The sequence below is a fragment of the Cibotium barometz genome, chromosome 27 (genome assembly GCF_041138505.1).
Source record: "Cibotium barometz isolate CiBa-2024 chromosome 27, ASM4113850v1, whole genome shotgun sequence".
Classification (NCBI taxonomy): domain Eukaryota; kingdom Viridiplantae; phylum Streptophyta; class Polypodiopsida; order Cyatheales; family Cibotiaceae; genus Cibotium; species Cibotium barometz.
In genome coordinates, this window is record NC_141072.1 from 26892870 (window position 1) to 26914700 (window position 21831).

Consider the following 21831-nt stretch of genomic DNA (forward strand, 5'->3'; position numbering starts at 1 on the left):
CAGCAGGCCACGGATGGCCCGCCCACAGATTCGGCTCGGCAGGCTGCCTCAGGGACACCTGCTCAGGCCACAGAGACCTCGGAGTGGCAGCCTGGACAGGGGCGCCGTCGAGGGAGACAGCCACCGCAGCACGCCCAGGTACCGCTGCAGCAGCAGCCACAGTCTCAGCCTCACTGGGTTCCCGTGAGGAACAGATTTGCTCCCCTTCAGGAGGAGACCCCTGCAGCGACCGAGGACCAGGAGATGCCAGCTCCCCCTCCTTCACCTCCTCCACACCCATCCCCTCCCACCGCCTCGCTTCCACCATCGCCTCCTCCCGCCCCCGCTCCGGTCTCGGCAGCGGCTCCCTCTCCTCCTCCCTCGCCTCCCCCTCCTCCCCCTCCGCCCGCCTCGCCTTCCCGGGAGGTCCTGGCAGCTCCCTGGCGCTCACCTGCAGTCCGGAGGGCGCTGAGCACTGACCTCGCTCGAGCATCACAGAGGAGACCTATGCCGATTAGGGCCTCACGGATTTCTTCTATTCGTAGTCGGCTGAGTCGCCTCGGCATTCGACAGCGCTCGGCGGCGTTTGATTATACCTTCACACGGCTTTTTGGAGCAGAGGGCCCCCATGAGCCAGCACCCATCCGAGTGCATGTAGTGATACCTCCGGCCCGCGGGGAGGAGGCACTAGACTCAGCAGTGGCCTTCTCGTTCCCTCTATGTGGACCTTGTGACCGGGAGTGGACTCTAGAGCTCGCTCTCAGCACGTTGAAGACTCAGGCAGTTGAGTTTTCACATCACATGAGCGATTTGGAGGTTACAGATGTGCTAGGCCGACTTTGGGAGTTGGCTCATTTTGTCTTGGATCCCGAGGGTGTGGATACATCCGGGATTCGACATTTGGTCGTGCGCATAGTTGCAGATTTGGCGCGCGACCCAGGATATGTGAGCATTCACGAGGTTACTATGTCAGAGCAGGAGGCAGTCGCCATGGGTCACAGCCACTGGCGCCTGATCCGGGATTCTTGCAGTACACCGGGTGGGCAGACTCGCAGCCGTTCGGATGGGGACTACTCTCCATCCAAGCCGCTTGCGAAGGCCCGCCGTACGGCTGAGACAGCATCCACCTCAGTAGGACATCCATGAGGATCATCTCATGGAATGTACAGGGCCTTGGCGGAGCACACTTTATACGCTATCGAGGCTGCTTGAGGCAGGAGCTACAGAGATGTCTGGTTTGTGGCAGCATTGACATTCTGATGATGCAGGAGCACCACTTGGGTGAGAGCAGGATCCGGAGATATGGTTCGGTGATGCCTGGTAGATGGGACACTTTCTGGTCTGCAGGGTTTGGTCCGTTGGGTGGACAGGGAGGAGTATGCATGGTTATTGCAGATGCATGGCGGCAGGCCATTGTGGACCGAGGGATCATTGTGCCTGGTAGAGCACAGTATGTCATTCTGAGGATGCATGATGAGCTATTGGGTGTGCTCAACATCTATGCGCCCAATCATGCTAGTGCCAGAGCAGAGTTCTGGACTCAGGTTACAGATGCATTGCCAGAGGCCGCACATTGGTGTGTTGGGGGAGACTTCAACATGCTTGAGGACCCGGCAGATAGGGTGGGAGGCAGTCATGTTACAGTGCACGGCACGGAGCTTGCAGCTTGGGACCGGTTTTGTATGACACTGAGGATCACTGATGCATGGCAGCATGGGGCTTTCTCCCGGTCTCAGGACAGTCTTAGTTTCTCTCGGTCGGATCGCCGGCAGGGAGGGACTAATCTATCTCGGATTGATCGCTTTTATGTGGGCGATTGGTTGGGGGAGCGAGGGGGCTCCGTCGGCATTCTTGCTGGCACCTCATTTTCAGATCATGCGCCAGTTATACTGACTTTGGAGGAGGGGACACGGGAGCCCAGCTTGCAGTTGAGGATCCCAGAGAGGGTACTTGCAGACCCCAGTCTCGCTGAGGACATTGAGAGGATCTGGCATGATAGTCAGTGCTCTGACCAGGATGCAGCGGGCCAGTGTGCCCAGGGACTCATTGATCTTAGCTCTTTTCTACACGCTGCAGCTTTGACACGACTGGGAGAGATTCGCGAGCGGGAGCAACGGCTGAGACGCAGCCTTGCTTCGCTACAGCGCCTTCAGGAGCAGCAGCCTGCATGTGAGTGGGTGGCGTCCCAGCTGAGCCAGGCACGCCAGGAGGTTAGAGAGGCAGAGGAGCAGAGACATGAGTTTTACTATCGTCGTCAGGCCTCTCAGTGGACGCAGCTTGGTGATAGAGTGACTGGGGAGTTTTTTGAGATCACTGGACCCCGTCATGCGCGAGCAGGGGTTCGCCAGCTTGCTAGACCGGATGGATCGATAGCTACTGAGCTCGGGGAGATCAGAGCCATTGCCACTGCTTTTTATCGTGACTTGCTTTCAGCGGAGCCAGCCACTGAGGATCGAGATGTATGCAGACAGACTGTGTGGGCCCATGTGCAGAGGAGGGTCACAGACCATATGCGCACAGTTCTAGGTGCGCCTCTGTCAGAGATTGAGCTTGCCGAGGCCTTGAGGGTCCTGCCGCGACATAGTTGCCCAGGGGAGGACGGACTGACGCCGGCCTTTTTTATGCGCTATTGGGACCTTTTGGGGCCAGGCCTCCGCAGGGGCTTTCAGCATGTTTTGGACACTGGGGTGATGCCGCAGAGCTTTTCAGAGGGCTTGATCTATCTTATCCCCAAGGGGGAGGGAGTATCGGATGACATTCGGCATTGGAGGCCTATTACGATCCTCAATACTGTATACAAGGTCTTGGCAAAGGCCTTGAGTTTGAGGATCCAGCCCTTCCTGGGGGAGTTGATTCATGCTACTCAGACAGGATTTGTCAAGGAGCGCAGTATCCTTGACAACATCTTTACTTTCTGGGAGGCGACGGCCCGAGCTAGGTTTCTTGGCGAGGACTTGGTCGTGATGCTTCTCGATTTTGAGAAGGCATACGATAGAGTTGATTGGGGATTCTTAGAGGGCACTATGCTACGCCTGGGCTTTGAGCCAGGATGGATCAGAGGGGTGGCAGCTTTGTATTCCACAGCTCGCAGCCAGGTGCTGATTGCAGGAGGTCGGGGGCCGAGTTTTGAGCTGACCAGATCAGTCCGTCAGGGGTGTCCTCTCGCCCCTTTCCTTTTTCTCTTCTTTGCGGAGGCTATGAGTATGTATTTGACGGCAGAGGAGGTTGGTTTGAGAGGACTTCAGCTCCCAGTCCGGGGGGAGGATTTGCTTGATGCTGAGTTTGCAGACGACACGGGCTTATTTTTGCATGGCCAAGAGGCCAATCTTATTCGGGCAGAGCAGTCGCTCCAGGTTTTTAGTGCAGCTTCGGGAGCATTGATCAATTGGCGCAAGACAGTGGCCTTTTGGATCAGTAGTGCTCCCACTCCGGCATGGAGTCCGGACCCCGGTTTTAGATGGATTCCTCCCGGCACAGCAGTGCGGTATTTGGGATGCCAGATTGGCCTCGATTTGTCACCTGAGCAGCAGATTGCCCCGCTTCTTCTGAGCATTCGGAAGAAGCTATTGTATTGGAGTACAGCTCGACTATCCTTGGCTGGGAGGGTGGTGGTGGCAAATCAGGTGCTGTTAGCGACCATGTGGTACATTACGTCTTGCTGGATTTTTTCGAGCTCTTGCATCAGCCAGGTACAGAGGCTGATCAGGAACTTTCTGTGGTCTGGGCGGGACGGTCAGCCAGCTCGGGCAAAGGTTGCATGGGCAGTTATTACACTCCCGCTGGCTCAGGGCGGTTTGGGCATTATAGATCCAGTCGATCAGAGTAGAGCCTTATTGGGGAAGCTTATTGTTCGGGGGTTGCTTCCAGGCGCTGAGCCTTGGAAAGAGCTCCTCTTGCAGCGATTGCAGGCCCGGGCGCCTCCTGCAGGGGGTACTTGGGCACCAGAGATTCGCTGGATATTCATAGAGATGAGGAGGACAGGCCTCAGTAGAGGATGGGAGGACAGATTTGCTTTGAGTATCCTGAGAGCTTGGGAGTTGCTGAGACCGGGGCTCTCTCAGCGGCCTCCGTCTTGTGTTGAGGAGCGGGCCAGGCAGCCGCTCATCTGGAGCCCAGCGGTTCGTACAAAGCAGGGTCATATGCTGGGTTCTCGGCCTCGTCTAGCCTGGGGACCTTTAGCGGCAGGCCCAGCTCGTAGTTTTGGAGACTAGCAGGCTTTCTGCAGTCTACCAGAGGAGACCCAGGTGGAGAGGCTGAGTCACTTCAGAGGGGGGTTGATTATGCGGGATGATATTCAGGAGGCACTTTCAGAGGAGTGGTTCACACCTCTCGAGCCAGTGGCCCCACGGTGGATGGGTGCCTTCACACAGTTGGAGATCCTGATTGCTGTCAGAGCTAGCACTGAGGATGGCAGATGCCTCTATTATGAGATTCAGGATGAGGGCCGACTCCAGAGAGTGGAGGTGGAGTCGCCCTTGGTTGCAGAGTGCACCTTTCAGAGGATTCGGGTAGTGGCTGCCGCTTCTCGGAAGTGGCATATTGACCCCGACCCTGCTGACGTGCTCCCGGATTGGCGTATATGGGCATATGCAGCACGCCCCTTGGCCCGGCTACAGTGGGACCCCGGAGAGTACGAGTGGCATGATCCTTATGCATCCCTTGAGGCCACAGAGATCACTTTTTTCCAGTATACTGTTCGGCTGGGACGGCATATTTTGACGGCGAGGAGGACGGTTTCTCCAGCGGCAGCGGGGCATTGGCGATTGCAGGGACTATCACAGGAGTTCCTGGAGGATTTCTGGGCTCGACTCTGGGCTAGTCGACAGGCCCGCAGGATCTCGGCTTTTCAGTGGCTGGTCGCCCACAGGGGCTCAGCAGTTGGCACTTGGCTTGTTTATAGCGGTCTTCCGGCGGCCTGCGTCCGATGCGGCCACCCTATGGAGACACAGAGACATTGCCTTTGGGACTGCCCTCAGGCACAGCAGATTTGGCTGCGGATGCTGCGTATTCTAGCCCCCCTCTCTCCAGAGGGTATGTTTACGTGGGGTGCCGCTGCTTGGTCGACTTTGTCAGGGCCTGCTAAGGGCAGTCAGGCCATCAGATTTATTAGGGGCCAGCCTCGCCTGGTTCCGGCACCGGATTTCTCGTCCGACAGCTGGACACAGGAGAGGGATTTACGATGGGAGCTCCTCAGCAGCCTCACCATCTGGTTCACCTGGAGGGCCCGGTGCTTCACGGCCTTTGAGGGGAGATTAGAGCCACCAGCAGAGACTGTTCGGGGGATTTGGCAGGAGTTGATCCACACCCTGCGAGGACAGTACGACCGCATCCGGGGAGACTCGGATGAGGCGATTTTACGGCGCCAGGCCTTTCATACCACTTGGCGCTGCGGCCCGTTCTACACCCTACACACGGGATCCCCCCGTTGGCACTACAGGCCACCTGTTTGGCTCTTCCCCCCCCCCATTGTATGATTTAGCCGCTCAGTCCTTTAGACTGATGCTTGTATTTTGCAGCACCTAGGGAGAGTCTCCCGGGCTGCCATGATGTATTCACTGCTCTTCTCTCTGTTAGGAGCAGGAGAGATCTCTTTTGTAGCCCTACGGGCGTTTTTTCTACATAACTAATGAAAGGATCTTTTCTCGGAAAAAAAAACTATACTCCACTGAATACAGTTCACCCAAATATACCTGCACTCTCAATCCTCTGAATGTGCAACTCAATGCACCAATGACTGAGTAGAGCAGCAAAAATGGCTTACACAATGCCAAAATGCCCCAAAAATGCCCAAAATTACTGCACCCAAAACCTTGCAAAAAGCCTGTAGACTTCTTTGCAAGAAAGTCTGCCTGTATCTGCCTGTAGATTTTCACAGAGAAAATAGAAATGCCCAAAAAACAAAATTTGTAATGCTTACCACAGTTGAGATTTCAACAGGTACAAGTTGACTGCAGTGTGTAGGTTCAAATGACTTGACTGGAGGTACAGTTTACTGTACGGAGCAGACTGCAGGTACAGTTGAAGTGCGACGGATGTACTCAAGACGGAGCACTGTACTGAACAGTGCGAACAGGTACACTGCAGGCAAGTACAGTACTGGTATAGAAGCAGTCGACTGTAGGCAGGTACTGGTCAGGTACGGAACAATGTGCGCAGGTGTGTACAGAGGACTGTACGGAGCAGGGCGACCACAGGTACAGTACTGAAACAGTCGACCAGTGCTGTGTCGACTGTATTCAGGTACAGTCGGCGCTGACTTGTACGGAGCAGGCACAGATGTACGGAACAGCAGGTACTGTCGGCGAACACGTACCTGGTACGGAAAGCTGCAAAACACCTGCTGACGGCGGCGAACTGGTACGGAAGCTGCAGGCGAAGCTGTTGCTGGCGAGGCTGTATGGTCAGTGCAGTACGGACAGAACCTGAAGGCGGCTGTGTATGGGCTGGGCAAAGGCAGGCCTACTTGGCTCTGATACCAAATGAAGGCCTATTGATTGTTAGGGTTAGGGTTTGGAGATGCTGCAAACACAGGCGTGGAGAGCAACAGAGAGAGAACACGACTGCTTGTGTATTCACATAAAAAATGTGAAGTACAATAGCCACATAATAAGTGACCTAAAGAGATGTGTTCACATGTCCGGCCATAAAATGTGCCGGGTGGACCAAAACACTTATAAACTGCTTATAAGTGAAACTAAGCTAAACTGGGGAAAAAACCTCCACTAACTGAAGTAATCTACTGATGATCACTAGCACTCCTCTGGGTGCATACACAGCATAAAACCCAACACAAGTGTGGATACGCTGCAGGTGCGGGCTTTCCGGGACCAGATGGTGGATAGCTTGCCAGTAGATGGCAGCAGTTGGCAGGAACTTTCCAGTACTGATGTTGGTAGTTCTTGTGTTCGTGAGTCAAAGGAAGCTGAACAGGTCACTTATGCTCTGATGTCTCGTAGTAATCGGGACATAGAACCTCCAGTAGATGAGGATGTTCTTTCCACGGGGACCTTTCGGAAAGCCAGGCAGGTAGCAGGTGCTTACTTGCAGAAGGCGGTGGTTTCTCCAGGCTTTGTGGTTCCGGATTCAGAGGGGGTGGTTGACAGGTTTTATCAAGTTTCCAGAACTTGTTTGTGCACCGTAACAGGTGTTGATCCTTGTGAGCAGTGTGATGTCTCTGTGACTCAGAAGCTGTATGGTTCATTGATTTGGTTGATGGACACCAGATTGGACGGGAGCTTCCTGATGAGGCAGTTGAGCTCGTGGTTGCAGATGTCTCTTTGGGAGGCAGGATTGCATTTCCTGTGGTTTCTGCGGCATGCGAAGGATCATGGACTCTTGTCCACAGGAGGGGGATTGTTGGATGGAGTCCGACTCCACGGTCGAAGTGACTCAGTTTGGGAAGGAGATCCGGACACAAGAGATCTACTTCAGGCCCAGGAGCAGTTTTACGGAGCAGTTGGAGACAGTCACCTTTTGCCTTGTCGAGAACAGAGGCAGAGTACCGGGCTGTTTGTGATGCTGCTTGTGAGATGGTGAGGATGCAGAGGTTGCATTGCAGGTTTGGGCTTCCACTCATGGAACCCATGGTCATCTAGAGGCACTTTGTTCGTGAACAGATCGTTGCTGATGACATCCTGCTAGAGTTCTGTTCGACGGAAGACAGTACGGTGGACCTCTTCACGAAGTCGCTATCTCAGGATTTGCTCAGGCGGCACCCCAGCTCCCTGTGGTTGGTTTCACAGAGCCAGGAGCTGAGAGGGGGTGTTAGAAGTCATCTCCTGTCTAGATTTATACACCAGGGCCTTTGTTGTGGATGTGCCCGCCCTTATCAGGTGTTTTATCATTTTTCCTCACTCCTCGTATTTTTCCCCTATTTTTTCCCATTTTTCTGAGGCTTGGGAGGCAGCCTTGAGGCGGCTGGAGGATCAGTAGTAGTTGGCCGACTGCCTGGACATCAGTCGTGGACCTCTGTTATGCTGGCCGACTGGATGTATGCAGTCGTGGGCTTAGATCTGCTCTGCTGGCCGACTGTTGTTGTAGTCGTGGAGGCCTCTTCAGCAGGCCGACTGCCTACCTGGGGACATATAAATAGGCCCCCAGCCCCCATACCTTATTTGTATCATATTCGGGATCATCTTGTATATATCAGAGCAGAGTTACACGCCTACATCTCTCTCTCTCTTGTGCTGTTTTTCTGCCTGCGTTTTTGCTCTTGTGTTCCCAGATCTGGTCATCATCTCCGCTGCGTAGTCTGACAGAGACAAGGGGACAAAGGGTTAAAAACCTTTTAAAATAAAAGAATACTCCTTTTAGAGCATCGTGGCCCATTTGGGGAAGGCCTACGCTATTATTAAGGGGGAACTTCTTTTGGAGGAGAGTCGGCTACAACATACGTGTGCTTTTTCTCTTTTTGGTGACTGGTGGGCTGTTGGAAGGTGGTGTGCAGGGGCTGAACAGCAAGCCTTTTCTCTCCTTGCAACAGGCCGGCTGCAGCTACACGTGCAGGAGCTCCTACTCTCTCTCTCCTGTGCTTATTGGCGGGCTGGCAGTAGGATTGCAGGCGGGCTAGACTGTACGTGGGCTGGACAGAGAGCAGGGCAGAACACTGTACGTGAGCTGGACAGAGAGCAGGGCTAAACAGCATGCTCTCTCCCTCTTTGCAACAGGCCGACAGATTTCTTTCTCTCTCTCTATATCTCCTGTGGAAGGCAGCGCACAGCCGAACAGAGCTTTCTTCTCCCCCTTTTTCCTGTGGAAAACAGTGCGAGACCAAAGGTGGCTACCGGAGGTGCAGAACTGCAGAAGTACACAGAATTGGACAGGGTGTGAGAGTCTCTCTTTTCACTGGCTCATGACTGTCTCGGAGTTGTTTCTCTGGCCCTTTGTGAGAGGAAGGGTTTGGCAGTTTGGAGGGTGGTAACAGGGCAAGTTGTTTTACTGATTTGGAAGAGTCTGCGGACTGTTTCATGGCTGAGTTTTTGGCTATGTACATGGGTCAGTTAGATGCGTATTCAAGGCCTCATGGATGCACTACCTTGGCTGATTAGAGGTGAATAACAGTGTGGTATCTTTGGGGCACAAAGCTGTGTGTAACCTCTATGCTAAGAGGTCCAGAGGATTGGCAGATTGGACATGCAAACGTACAAGCCATGGATGGCCATGATGTATCGATTTAAACTCTTCCATTGAATTTGAATAAAGAAATACCGAAAGGGGCACCAAGCTTTGGGGCCAACAAGTGTCGTTCTTCTTTTCGTGTAGGAGCACTCTAGCTCCCTTTTTATCTGTCTTATTTGCTGGATTACAACTGTGTTTGGGTGACCGCTAATCTACCGCACTTTGGTTTCTACCAAAGGCCGGTTTCAGAAGCTGTCCCACTGAACAAGGCTTTGCTACAAAAAGTACCAAGGGATCTTTCAAAGGGCAAGTATAAGATAACCATTGCAGATTGTGTGGTAAATGCAATTATTTGAAAAAGGATTGTTTTAGCCTTAAACCCTCTGGTATTTGTGGAAAGAACAAACATCTTAAGAGAAAGTGTTATTCAAAGAAGAACATTACAAATGTTGCTTAAGAAAAAAAGCTTTCCAAGATGGAAGCCAACTTTTGTGAGGATGACGGGGCTTTTCAGTCCAAGTTCTATGGGACACTTGAAGGAGGAATGCATAGTTCCTCCTACATGCACCATCTGCAACATGTGGAACCATAGCACGTGGAATTGCAATTGTTTTATTTTGTGTGTATGACCTAATCCTTTAGGTGTCTCTACCCTTGGGAACCCGAGCCATTGTGCCTAGATTTATCCTTGACACATTATGAGGCAATCCCTTCAGGAGAGATTTGTTGGGATCAAGGTCTCGTCTCTCTATGTGTGTGAACACTCCCTATGAGTGTTAGTATGTGAAACAGGCCTTCAATAAAACTGATGGGCGGTAGACAAAAACTTCACCACACAGAAGCACTTTAAATAACTGAAACTTGAAGAGAGAGAGAGAGAGAGAGAGAGAGAGAGAGAGAGAGAGGGAGCTAGAGCAATCCTACACAAGACACTGCGTTGGCCTCAAAACCACTGACGACCCTTGCGATACTTCTTTCTATTCCAGACATTGATCTGCCGTTAAAACTTTAGCCTAAACCTCCTCAACAAATAGCCAGAGCACTCCCACACACACACACACCCAAGATCCAAGAGTGATAGCTTCTATGGCCTTCATTCAATGAATCCACATGATGTGTTATGTTCAAAGCCCTCCCCAAGCCTTGCTTATAGAGGTTTTGGCAGCCCCCACTTTTTCCAAAAAGCTGTGGCTTTTTAAAATAATCAAAATAACTTTTTTTTACAACAAAAAGCATAGCTTTTTGTTCACACACACACAATGAGAGAGAAAAAAAAGCTGAGGGTGAGTTTGAAAAAGAACTGCCATGTGTCACCTGCCGGCTGATCTGTTGCCCGCATGTTGCCTGCTGCCACATAGCACTTGCGCAGACCTAACATGGCACCTGCGCTGCCACGTGTCACCTGTGCTGCCCTGCTGCTACCAGCCTGCTATGTGCCTGCACACGTGTCAGCTGTTAACGTGGTACCTGCCACATGTCAACTGCTACTGCCATGTGTAAGCTGCGTGTTGTTGTCCTACTGTCCACATCCTGAGCACCTTTGTGCCCTTGCTGCATGTGGCCAGACAAGCACCAGCCACCTCTTCTTCTTCTTCTTCTTCTTCTCTCTCATCAGCCCCCGAGGGCTTCTACTTCCACTCTCTCTCTTCCAAAAGAGGATGCCAAAAACACCAAGCGGTAGCACACACCCCTCTTGAGAGATTGCAATCGTCTTCGATTGCCCTCCATAGTGGAACCGGAAGGTCCAAGTTCTGCCAACCTAAAAGAGAACACCACAAAGAAAGATAAACACAAAACAAGTGTCATCAGACACCAAGCATCCACTCCATGCAATATACATGGCTCCAGGTGATATCCCAACTGCTCCAAAAGATGGCCATCCTGCAGGACCCATACTTAGCAATATGATCACAGGCATATATATGCAAGAATTGCCTCCAACAAGCTTGCCTCTGTTGCCTGGATCTTTTTCTCATGGTTCCCTGTGATGATCAAATCATCTACATAAAGTATAATCAATAGTGCTTCTCTTGAAACCAAGAAGAAAGAAGAATGCATCAATGCGTTGATACCAAGCCCTCTAGGCCTATGTCAGCCTGTACAAAGCTTTATGCAATTTGAAGACCATATCCTCCTTTCTTGGCACTTGGAATCCTAGACGTTGCTCTACATAGACCTTCTCTTTGAGATCTCCATTCAAGAATGCTGAATTGACATCCAATTGAGAGATAGATCACCCACAATGGGCTACCAATGCAACCACTCTATGAATAGAACTCATCCTTGGCATCATGGGAGCAAAAGTTTCATAAAAGTCAACACCCCCGCGCTACAAGGAGAGCTTTGTGCCTATATAAAGTACCATCAGATTTATACTTTGTTTCGAAAACAAACTTTAACACCAATGACTTTCCTTTTACCTAGCCTTGGGACAAGCTCCCAAGTCTTGTTCTTCTCGATGGACAGCACTCACTCTTCATGGCATTCCTCCATTCCTACTATGCCATCTCATCTTCGATAGTGATCGGTCATGCAATCTTCATTAAGTGGCTCATCAAGGCATAGTTGACCAAATGACCCTGCTAGGTCCGTTGTCCAAATTGTCTCTCCAAGAGACGCTTTGGTCTTCTAACTCCGATACTTGTCTCAAACAACTCCACGGCACTTGACTCTTTCGAAGTTTAGGCTTTGCTTCTTTGGCAAATGTGCAGCTTCATCGGGCTCCTCCTCCTCTAGAAGATTGACAAGACCTACAGGTTCTTTGCCTTTGTCTTGTCGAATTGCACGGTCGAGAAGAGCCAATGTCTCCCCCTGTGAAGTGGAAACAAGGTGCTCTTGGATGAACACCTCCCTACTTAAAATAACCTCATGCCTTTGATCAAACACTAGCCCGCACCTTGCGAAATTTTTCACTTGAAAAGATGCTTTCAAGTCATCTGTGTGAAGACGAGGCTCACAACGTACACATCGCATGACTATGATAGATCGTGGCTTGCAACTCACCACCTAGCCGTAGGTTCGGTACCTTGAACCACCCCCAAGCCTGAGGTCCGATTGCTGCGAGCATGCCAAGTTACAATAGCCCCAACCTGGCATCCCATACCACCATGCCAAACTACCCACCTACAACTCTTTGACCTTGAGATCCTACACACCTCCTAGTAGCTCTCTACTCGCATGGATACCTCCTTGTGACTAATAAGTGCTCCCAAGGTCACTTACATAGTAATAGCCCAACTGTAAATAGACCTGCTTTATTTATAAGCTTTTTAGCCATGATTAGCCCACGGCCAATCCAAACCTCATCCTACTAGCACCCTTAACCTACGTGTGAACCCTCCAAATCCCCATGTCCCACTAAGCCCTAATCCTAACCTAGGTTAGTACACACCCCTCACCTTGGGTTACCTTAATCCTAGGCCGATCAAGACTTCCCCCCTTTTGATCAATTGACATCCTCATGAATCCTCGAGGAGACAAGCTTCTGTAAGCGAATCCTCAATTCACATATAGCTCTACTCATTCCCATGGCTCTTACTTAGGCAATATGAGACTCCTCTTGTAGACCTTGCTCACGGAATCCATACGAACCAACACCTTACTATCCAATGATCTTTCAAGAGTTGAAAGAGTCATCATAACCTAACCCCAATGATGGAGTTTAATCTAGCTCTCATCCACCAGTTGAGATAAGACATCTAGTCAAGAAGTGCATCAAAATATACTAGAACAACCCTAGCATAATACAACTTAGCTGCCATACCGAATGGCATCTTGCATTGGTTGTCGGCAAACACTAGCCCACTTAGGGCAAATAAGTTCCAAAAAAATTCATCAACACCTCATCACCCCCTTCACAAGTCAAACAACTAATGATCGGGTAACAAGTACCAACTCTCCCACTTCACGCATATCTATGCATGTGAAACAAAACAACCACATAAGAGAAGTCCTCTCATGACAAGATCTCCTTTGTCCAATCCTCACCTAAGACTAAACAAAGACTATACATATTTAATCTCCTCTACTTTCTTCTCATCCACTGAACAAAGACTGTGTTTTCACACATCCAATATCTTCCATGTCGTTCATTTAGAAGTACTTCCTTTCCATCAGAAGTTGCCTTTATTTTTAATACGCACAACTTTCAACTTAAGAAAATAAATAACATGACAAAACTTGTGTGGAAAGATTCCCAACAACTACTTCCAATTCGGCAACGGCATAAATTCTAGTTACCCTTCCCTATCCTAACTCCTACACTTCCATTAGAATCCGCCTACTCGCTAAATCTCGACTTTCTCGAACTCTCCTATGGATGCCAATAACTGAGATAGAAAGGTTGCTCAAATTTACTAGAAGCAAGGGATCCTCCTCCAACCACCAACTTCCTGCTCGCATAAGATTACCAATTGAAGGAACTTGTTCCTAAAGAACCAATCATTCTCCAACGTCACCTCCAAATCTTGGCCTGAAAAGGCCCAACTCCTTGAGTCATTCTGACTCCTCCAATCATCTTGCATTCCCTAAGCCATCCACTGGAAAGGCAATAAGATCTTCTAGATACCATATGCTCTCTGAATGCCATTAACCTGTCATGAACCAACAACCATCACAAGTTCGGTTCCATCTACTCTTTTATCCCACCAAATCAGGTGTTGAACTTCCCATCCATTTTTCCATGTGTCTCTCCTCCTCGTATATCCTAAAGACAACACAGACGACCTCCTCAACTAGAAGTTCACCCCAAAAACTAGGAAGTATAAACACTTGACCTCCTCAACTAGAGGTTTACTAAAGCTGGAAAGCATATTCCTCACCTAGCATGTCCATGGTCTGCAGCCCAGAAGGTCAATGAGGAGCCATATAATTTCAAAATCTTGGTATCAACATGATTCCGTGCAACTCCACCCACTCTGGAGTATCACTGATCTTTGTGGGTATCACCCACATATGCTTCACAAAGTCAGTATATCACAAGTGGTCCTAAAACCTTTAACCTACCAACTCGTCTTAGGCACTAAATCTTACATCTTGGACAACAAGTGCTTCACTCTCTCTCTCTCTCTTCGACATTAGACACACCCCTCTCTCTCTCTTCAACAACACATTGGCATCCATGTCTCTCTCTTCGACAAAAGTGCTCTCCTCCTATCTCTATCTCTTTGACAACAGCACCATCTGTTCCTCTCTCTCCTCGGTACATCACCTCTCTTCGACAAAAAGTGCTCCTCTCTCTCGTTTCAAACTCCTCATCTCGCATTAGGGGCTGCCTCTTGTATTGAAATACAATAGTATCACTTTAGCCATCATTAGAGAGTGTGTGATGAATCATAAAGCTTGTCACCCTTCGGATGACTTGCCATACACAAACAACCAAGAAGATCCCTTACCTTGTTGCCGAACAATCAAGAACATCCATTATCTTGTTGTCATTCACAAGCTACCGGAGGTTAACTATGCCAAAGCATAAGACTGTTCCAAACGAGAAAATTCGGGGGATCCTATATGGAAGTACACCCTAGCCTCCCAAACCACCACAACACACCCCACATAAAACCCCTGTTAAAGCTGTCGGAATACACAACGGATATGAGACAGAAAACTGAGAGCACACGCAACAGGACTCTACGCTGAAGAAGAGCACACTCAAGAGAGAACCACCAGCCTGAATCTGAACGCAGAACTGAGTGCAGAAGAGCAAACGCAGATGCACAGGAGCCTGCTTAAGACCATACAAGGCCTTCTGCAACCTGTAAACCATCGCCTTTGATCCTAGAACCTCAAAGCCCGGAGGCTCCTCAACATACACCTCCTCCTCCAAGTCACCATTAAGGAACCCAGATTTTACATCCATCTAATATACGGGGCCACCGCTAAGAAGAGGCAAGGGCAAGAACTGTCTGAATCGTGGTCATCCTAGCTGTCGTTGCAAAGGTATCCTCATAGTCGATGCCAGGCCGCTAAGCATGGCCCTTAGCCACAAGTCTAGCTTTGTGCTTGTCCACCGACCCATCGAACGTATACTTGGTCTTGAAGACCCACTTGACACCAATGACTGACTGTTTTGACGGCCTCAGAACCAACTCCCAAGTTTTATTCTTCTCTATGGCATCTAGTTCCCCTTGCACGGCTTTCCTCCAAGTCTCCCAAGAAAGAGCTTCCTTCACGGAAGTGGGCTCTTTGTCCCAAATGATACGAGACATCAAAGCATAGTTCACCTGTAACAACTCCTCTAAATGACTTTTGTCACGAACTCTGTGTGATCTTTGAGGTCCATCCTCTATGGTCCACTCGGAGGGAAGCTCCGTAACGCCCGACTCCCGAATGGTGTCTAACAACCACTTTGGTACTCGAACAGAACACGGAGCCTCCTGCTACTGCTAGGACTCATCTCCAGCTTCGGGCTCAACCTCTACAATTGACTGAGGCTGTCTAGCTGGAACAATAGACTCGGAATCATCCTCGTACTCATCTGGTTCTCCAAGAAGTGGCAGCTCATCAACAGTGGAAGTTGGAGCATGCTCATCAAAGACAGCATCTCTGCTGACAACAACCTCATTCCGCACCAGATCATACAACCTGTAGTCTTTAGAAAGAGAGTTATATCCCACAAATACAAGCTTCTGGGACGTCGAGTCAAGCTTCTCCCTCTGCTTCTTTGGAATGTGAACATAGACATCACTCCCAAACACAGGGAAATGGGAGACATCTGGTTTCTTGCCAAAATAAGCCTCAAATGGAGTCATCTTTGGTACTGAAGTCGTCGGAGATCGGTTGAGGATATGGACAGCCGTAGCCACAGCCTCTCCCCAAAGTGGACGAGGAAGATCACGATGCTCTAGCATTGTCCTCGCTATCTCCACCACAGTCCGGTTCTTTCGCTCAACCACTCCATTCTCCAAATGCAAACCTGTATTAGCCAGCTCCCGCTTGATGCCATGTTCCGCACAAAAGCATTGAAAGAGAATTCTCCTCCTGTCAGCCCGAAGAGTCTTCACCTGCAATCCAGAGTCCGAACTCCTTCTCCGCATACTCCTTCTCCACCATAACATGCCACTCCTCGAACCGAGTAAAGGCTAGGTCCTTCTGGGAAAGGAAATAAAACCCAAGTAACCAATCATCAAGCAGCATAAAGTACAAAGAACCTCCCAAGGATGGGGTCTGGATAGGTCCACACAAGTCAGTGTGTACCAACTCCAAAGGTTTTGAGGCCCGCCTAGCAGCCTGCTTTGGAAAAGATTCCCTCTGCTGCTTACCACGAATGCAAGAACTACAACGTCTATAAGCCCAGCGGGACGTGCAGTGACAGACTCAACCACGTGCCCAAGAGATAAAAATATAAAGAGAGAGAGGGGAGAGAGAAAAGGGAATGGGGATCTTGCACAATACACCACATTGAGCAGGGAACAAGTTCCGCCCCCTTTCAAGAATTTATTCAAGAACAATCCACGGGCACGTTAGCCAAGATCAATACAATCAATGAATACAAAACAAACAAATATGCTGATGTAGGATATCCAAGTCGATGTCAATGTCGACGTACAAGATCTCTGATGTCGAGCACACCACGGGGATGACCCACAAGTATCTCTCTCTCTCACCGTCGACGTACAAGATCTCTGATGTCGAGCACACCACGGGGATGACCCACAAGTCTCTCTCTCTCTCTCACCGGGCTAGTACCAAATCCAAATCCAATGAATCTAAGTCCAATGAATCTAAATCCAAATCCAAGTCCAAGAAACACTCGCTCATCCCATGAGTAATCTCCACAACTCCTATAGCCTTGTCCATGAGGAAAACCATGGAAAAGCTCTTTCTCGCAAGAAAACTGATATAAAACCTGTTTTTAATGGTTTTTGGACAATAAAAACATCCAAAAAGTAGTTTTTAGGGTTTTTGGAGCAGTTTTAGGGTTTTTGAAATTTCTGTCCGTATAGCTCCGTACATGCGCCCGTATTGCTCGTGCATATGCCCATACAAGTCTAGGGCTAACTGTACATCTGAAAAGCATGTTGGAGAAGGTGTTAATGGCGAAGAAGAAGCTCTTCATGATCATAATGATGTCCACACATACTCCACGATCTCCTTCAATCTTCAATCATCTGGTACTACAAGAGAAGTCCAATCCTTTTTATACTTGTAAGAGACCCTGCTTTTTGCCAAAAAACCTTCATGCTTTTGCTTTTCTCTTTTTACTTTTATTAATAAAATATTGCTCAACTTTTGGTGCTTTACTTTTATGGCTTTAAGGCCTTGCTTTTTGGCCTTAGAGCTGCTTTTTGAGAAAGCACCTTTTAGCTTTTTGGTCCAGCTCAGTCTCCTCTTTCCAATGATGCCCTTGGCTCGCGGTCAACCTTGTTTGACTTTTTGCTTTTTCTTGCTTTTTTACCAAGAATGGTGCTTTTTCTTAATCAAACCTTATGGACCTTGTCCCCATGTCTTCTTCCACCTGTCAGGTGTCCGGGCATGGATTTCATCATGTGAAATAGAGCTAGGAGGACCAAATAGTTACAGCGTCCCTGCCTGCTGCCAACATCCGGCAAGCCATCCACCATCTGGTCCCGAAAAGCCCGCCGCAGCGCATCCACATTCAAGTGGCCAAAACGGAAGTGCCACAAATCACCGATCTGAGTGCCTGTCAAAGAAGAGAGCACTGAGAGTTTGTAGATACCATTCTCCACTCCGCCTTCCCATACAACCTAGCCTATTTCTTTGTCCCATAGAGCAACAAAATGCTCCTCAAACTCCACCCGGAAGCCAGTCTTGCAAACCTCATGCACTGACAATAGATGAAAACCAAGTGTTGGGACGTAAAGAACACGAGAGGAATGCTTCCCCCATTTGCCATCGTGAATAATCTCCATCTTGCCCTCACTGTGAATCGATATAGTGGAATTGTCGCCAATGAAAACGCGGCCTGACTGCCATTTACGATCCTATAATAACTCTCGGGAAGGAGTCATGTGCCTGGAAGCACCACTATCGAGAATCCACTCCCGGGTATCCCTAGCGGGTAAACCAACTGCCTCCTTGCTCGAAGAAGATGAAGCATCTGAGTCCATAATCTCCAAGTGCACAAAAGCTGGAGTCTTGGCACCTGAAGCTGAAGAATCAGCACTCTTCTCGATACTCCGCTTAGGACATTTCCTCCAATAGTGGCCTTTCTTGCCACAATTGTTACAGGTTTGCTCGGCCTTCAAAGTATCACACTCTGAACCGGGCTTCTTCTCAGACTTCTCCAATGAAGACTTCCCTTTGCCCTTGTGGTTGTTGTTGGTACGGCCTTTCGATCGCTGGCCAGTCAAGGCCTCAGAGAGACTCCGCCATGTGGAGGGTTTGTAAAACGCTCTTCCTGGTCCAAGACCATAGACACAAGCTCCTTCCATGTGATGGTGCTCAGCCTACCAAGAGCAGTAAAAAGCTGAATACTGAGAGATCAGATGAGACAACAAAGTGATGGCTATGTCCTCTGAAGGTATCACCTTGCTAGCCTGAAGAACCTCCTGCTGAAGAGCCTGCAACTTGTTAATGTGCTCCCGCATCGTCGAAGACTTTGCAGGATTCATCACCCGCATCTACACTTCCAAGGAAATCCGCAGCCCGCTTCATGGGTGATACCATGTTATACAGAGAAGCCAAATGCTGCCAAATCCCTCTAGCCAACGTCATATGTTTGATATGATTAATCACATGTGGAGTGCAATTAAGGAAGATGAAAGAACGCACACGAGCATTGACACGATCCCATAACTGTGCCTGAGCCTCCCGTTCTTTCCGAGTAGAGAGTAAAAGCTCCTCATCCTCCAACTCTGGCCGTGGAACACCAACCACAATGAAATCAACCAAGTCATAAGACTCCAAGACAAACTCCATCATTACCTTCCATATGTCGTAGTTGGTCCCGTCCAACTATCGATCCACTGGGAATGTGGGGAGTGTAGGGATCTTCACGTGCTTCTCAGCCATCTCAAGCAAGTCTGCCATCTCGGGGGGTTACTATGGTCTTGTGAAGGGAGAGGAGGGTAGGTGGGAAAAAAAATTTGAAGAGGCTGCACTTGCTTCTCCCCGCTTCTTCAAGTCCCATACGCCCGATCAAGCTCCAATCAGCACCAACAACCAGTAGTCCCACAAGCTCTTCAAATCTCTCGCAAGCTCTCCAAGGTTTTCAAGAAATCAAGCCACCTCAGGCTCTGATACCATGTCAGAATACGTAGTGGATATGAGAGAGAAAACTGAGAGCACATGCAACAGGACTCTACGCTGAAGAAGAGCACACTCAGGATAGAACCACCAGCCTGAATCTGAACGTAGAACTGAGTGCAGAAGAGCAAACGCAAATGCACAGGAGAGATGTGTGAGAACTCTGCTATATACACATGAAAACGATACAAGTAGGAGGTGGGGGCAAGGGTGGTATTTATACCACCCTATGGCACCAGTCGGCCAGTCCTAAATCAGCCGACATGCTACCTCATGTTCACAACTGGGGTAAAGAACCAGTCCTAGGCCACGGTAAACTGGTTTCTCAATTGAGCTACTTGTGCTCCCGAGTGCGGTTTGGCATAGCCCCACGATTCCCTCTCCCTCTTTCTCTATTTCCTCCATCTCTACGCATGTCTCCTCTTTCCCTTGGGGTTTTTAACTTTGAGGGTTGGTATCACTAAATCACCAAAAATAGGATCCTTAGGGTGATCAAGAGATTCCTACTCCCGATTTGGAAGTAAACTCAACTCTTCCTAATGATCAAGTGATTGTTACACTTGATATCATCTTACTATCCGTTAATAGTATCCTCCTTCCACTCATGTGGAACAAGCAGAGCATGCATTAAAAAGACTCGATCACTATTTGGCATTCATCAAAAAGACCTCGATAAATTTAAGGTTTATTAATGAGGGGTTTTTACAAAAGGGTACGAGAAAAACTTGAAAAGGTTTTGAAATAGAAATCCCACCAAAAAGGAAAATACTCGTGTCATGACCCAGGCCCTGTGGAGTCTTCAATCCACCAATATGTGTGCAGACTCTTACCAGGATCCCGCGTACAATGAGCCTCTCGACACCACTTGATTACCACACGTTTGGTCAAAACATTGAGCACCCTTTAATCTCGGGCTCTTTAAACATGGAGCACCCTTTAATCTCGGGCTCAGCACTATCCTCCCTCATGGGATCCTCGACCATGCAGTGTCTGTTAACCTTACACCCAGCATTGTCCTCTCTTATGGGATCCTAGACCATGCAACATGCTTTTCCAACATTCTCCCAACATCACGACTGGCAGAGGATAGAATCCAAGCCAACCCAATGGCTTGACGTGCTCAATGTCACATTACTAGCAACCAACTCCAAGTCATTACTATCTGACCGACTCCATGTACTTACTGCCCACCAATTCCATATATCTCTGCTACAGACTAAACTTGCGTGCTTCCTTGGAGAGAAGTGGTGGCTGAAAGGTTATGGGGTTGAGGGGAAGTGAAAAGTTAGAGAAAAGCTTATAGGGTAGATGGAAGGGTTAATGATGATGCAAATCCCGACTGGTGAAAGCTTGCTGAAGACGGGGCTCTCTCCTATAAAAGAACCATCATTATAATGTTATGAGTATGCCTAATCTTTTCAGATTATCTCCTGTCATCTTCCTTAATCACTCTTGTAAATCTTTGTGATTAACCCTGATCCCAACATGAACATGATTCCAATGGTCAGCCGACTCACGGGCAGATTTAGGGGCAGGGGTGGATAAAATCAGAACACATTTGACAGCCAAACAGGCACCCGGAAGTGCCCAAGACACAGATGGAACATCTTTTGGACACAGTATGAACACAATTAATGATATTTATGATGATATTTTTCGGTCTGAAAAGTGATGGCCAATGAGCAAACAACCAACCATCAGAAACCTATAAATAGGCAATAAGGAAACACATGGGATCGTCCATATGCTGGTATCCCAAGTGGCAGTCGTCAGAGCAACAGCAGCTAGTTGTGGGTCAAAAGAAGGGCGTTCCCAAGCAGCTAGCAGCCTGAGAACAGCCAGAACAGCAATTGGGCTTTTTTCGTGCATATGTTCGATTACTGCACGGTAGGATGCAGCCAGATCTCTTAAAGATCTGTGGTTTATTCAGTGTATAGATACATTCATGCAATATACAATGATTAGGTCAATTCAGCCTTGCCTTTTGTGTATTTGTAGTTCATGTGATTAAAGTTAATTGACAGCTTATTAGCATTTAATTAGTGTCAATCTAGTTGAGAATTGGTGCCATGCATCCCCACTACCAAACTTAGTGCATGAGCCCCATCTAGATGTGGAATTATACCTCAAGGTGCCCTGTGCAATCACCTTAAATAAACAATGTGCATGCGAGTTTTGGTATGTTCTAGCACGTTGACTCTCATCACACGCTAAGTCAGCTACAAGGGCACAACTCTTCCATCTGAAGAGTGTCACCCAGAGAGAAAATACACCATGCTATCTAAAACTGATATAGTATTGTCTCAAGGGCTATTTGAAGAGTGACATCAACTATTCAAAGTGTGAAATCAACTATTCAATCTTCCAGAGAAAGTGATGAGACACATACTCCATGACGATGTAAACGTTGTGATTATCCTCACAAGCATCGTAGAACTGCACTAGGTTCTCATGTCCTGACAATGCCCTCAATATTTTCACCTCTCTTTTCACATCTTCAATTGAGATGGCTGTTGTCATCTGCAGTAA

The 21831-nt window shown here is 48.8% G+C and overlaps 1 protein-coding gene across 1 annotated transcript in view; it reads right to left on the minus strand.

Annotated features, from left to right (window-relative positions):
* Positions 1-21831, minus strand: part of LOC147623233 (CDPK-related kinase 5-like) — a 117244-nt gene that overhangs the window by 93788 nt on the left and 1625 nt on the right. Inside the window, exon 2 of the mRNA XM_086821320.1 lies at positions 21692-21822. Coding sequence (XP_086677446.1) covers positions 21692-21822 — 131 coding nt within the window. The remainder of the gene's footprint in view (positions 1-21691; positions 21823-21831) is intronic.